General features: G+C 59.9%; 1 protein-coding gene across 3 annotated transcripts in view; it reads right to left on the reverse strand.

The window, feature by feature from the left end:
* TM7SF2 (transmembrane 7 superfamily member 2) overlaps positions 1-908 on the reverse strand; it is a 4,911-nt gene extending 4,003 nt beyond the window's left edge. The window contains exons 1-2 of one of the 3 annotated variants that reach the window (XM_027856238.1): positions 617-908; positions 168-241 (exon numbers count right to left, since the gene is read on the reverse strand). In XM_027856238.1, coding sequence (XP_027712039.1) covers positions 168-241; positions 617-666 — 124 coding nt within the window. In that variant the 5' untranslated portion in view covers positions 667-908. Of the gene's footprint in view, positions 1-167; positions 242-356; positions 375-616 lie in introns of those variants that run through there. The other 2 variants (XM_027856236.1, XM_027856237.1) reach the window with 2 other exon arrangements.
* Positions 909-1,400: the final 492 nt, after the last annotated feature.

Below are 1,400 nucleotides of genomic sequence, written 5' to 3' on the forward strand. Positions count from 1 at the left end.
ACTCCAGCTGCAGAAATCTTGCCCTGCCCAGGGGATCCACCCGCTCCGTCAGCTGGCCCGCCTCCTTACCGAGGGACCCTCCCCTCCCGCCTCCCCCCAAAAAAAACAAAAGCAAAAACTCCAGCTGCAGAGCCCTACCCTGCTCTCCCAGCCGGTCGGATGCTTACCCAGGGGCCCCCCAAATTCGAGTTCGACAGAGCGCGGGGAAGTCTGCTGATGAGCCATGGTTCTGAATCGGGGCCTGAGAGAGAGAAAGACAAAGGGCCCCTGGCTGAGGGAGCCAGAGGGTGCGGACGGGGCAGGCCGCAGGAGAGCTGACCAGCGGCTGCCGGGCAGGGGCAGGGGTTCCTCCGCACCTCCCAATCTCTCGGTCCCAGCCCCTGATCATCCCTGCCTGGCCATCCTCCTCCCACATCCCAGGCTCCAATCCTCGGGGCCCTGATCACCCGTCAGCCAATCCTTGTCTGGTGGGGGCGGAGGCAGAGCCGGGCTCTGGACCTGCCGGCCTCGCCATCCGGCTGGCATTGGTAGGGATGGACAGCACCCCCGCCCCCGGGCCCGCCCCGCACCTGCTCCTGCCTGTTCTCGGGTCCTTCCCTTCGTGGTTCCACCTTACCTGTGTGTGCACCCTCTGGGCTGTCCAGGCTGGCTATCCAGCTCGTCCATCCTGACCGGAGCTGGGCCAAGCCAAGCTCCTCCGTTCCCCAGGCTGGAAAGGCAGCCGGGCTAGGGCAGAGCGGCCTGGGACGCAGGAAGGAGTTGATTCGAATCCTACAACTGACATTTGACACTGACAATAGACCGTTGACATCCAGCAAACCCTCTCACCTCTCCCTAGCTCAGCTTGCTTATCTGTAAAATGGCAGCCGGTCCATAGAGCACTGGGCGGGGAGTCAGGAAGAGCTGAGTTGAAATCTGGCCCCAGCCAGTTACTTGCTGTGTGGCACTGGGCAAGTCACCTCACCTCTGCCCCAGTTTCCTCATCTGTAAAATGGGACAATATAGCACCTCCCTCCCAGGGTTGTTGTGAGGACCAAATGAAGAATAATTGGGATTATTGCAGTAGCTAATGCGAAGCGTGCCTGCCTCCAACCTCTTCCCATTCCAGTCTGTCCTCCCAGCCACCAAAGGAATATTTCTAAAATCGGAGGTCTGATCACGTCACTCTCAACTCTAGCCCTGTTGCCTCCAGGGTCAAATGCAAAACTCTCTCCTTGGCATTGAAAGCCCTTCCCAACCTAGGCCCCTCCTTACTCCCCCACAGGTACTTTCGTTCAGAGACTCCTGCCTCCTGGCAGTTCCACAAACAAGACACTCTTGGCTTTCTGGACATTGACTCTGGCCGTCCCCAGGCCTGGACAGGCTCTCTCCCTCCTTCACACCGACCACTGACCTCCTGG

The sequence above is a fragment of the Vombatus ursinus genome, unplaced genomic scaffold (genome assembly GCF_900497805.2).
Source record: "Vombatus ursinus unplaced genomic scaffold, bare-nosed wombat genome assembly UNPS02011369.1, whole genome shotgun sequence".
NCBI lineage: Eukaryota > Metazoa > Chordata > Mammalia > Diprotodontia > Vombatidae > Vombatus > Vombatus ursinus.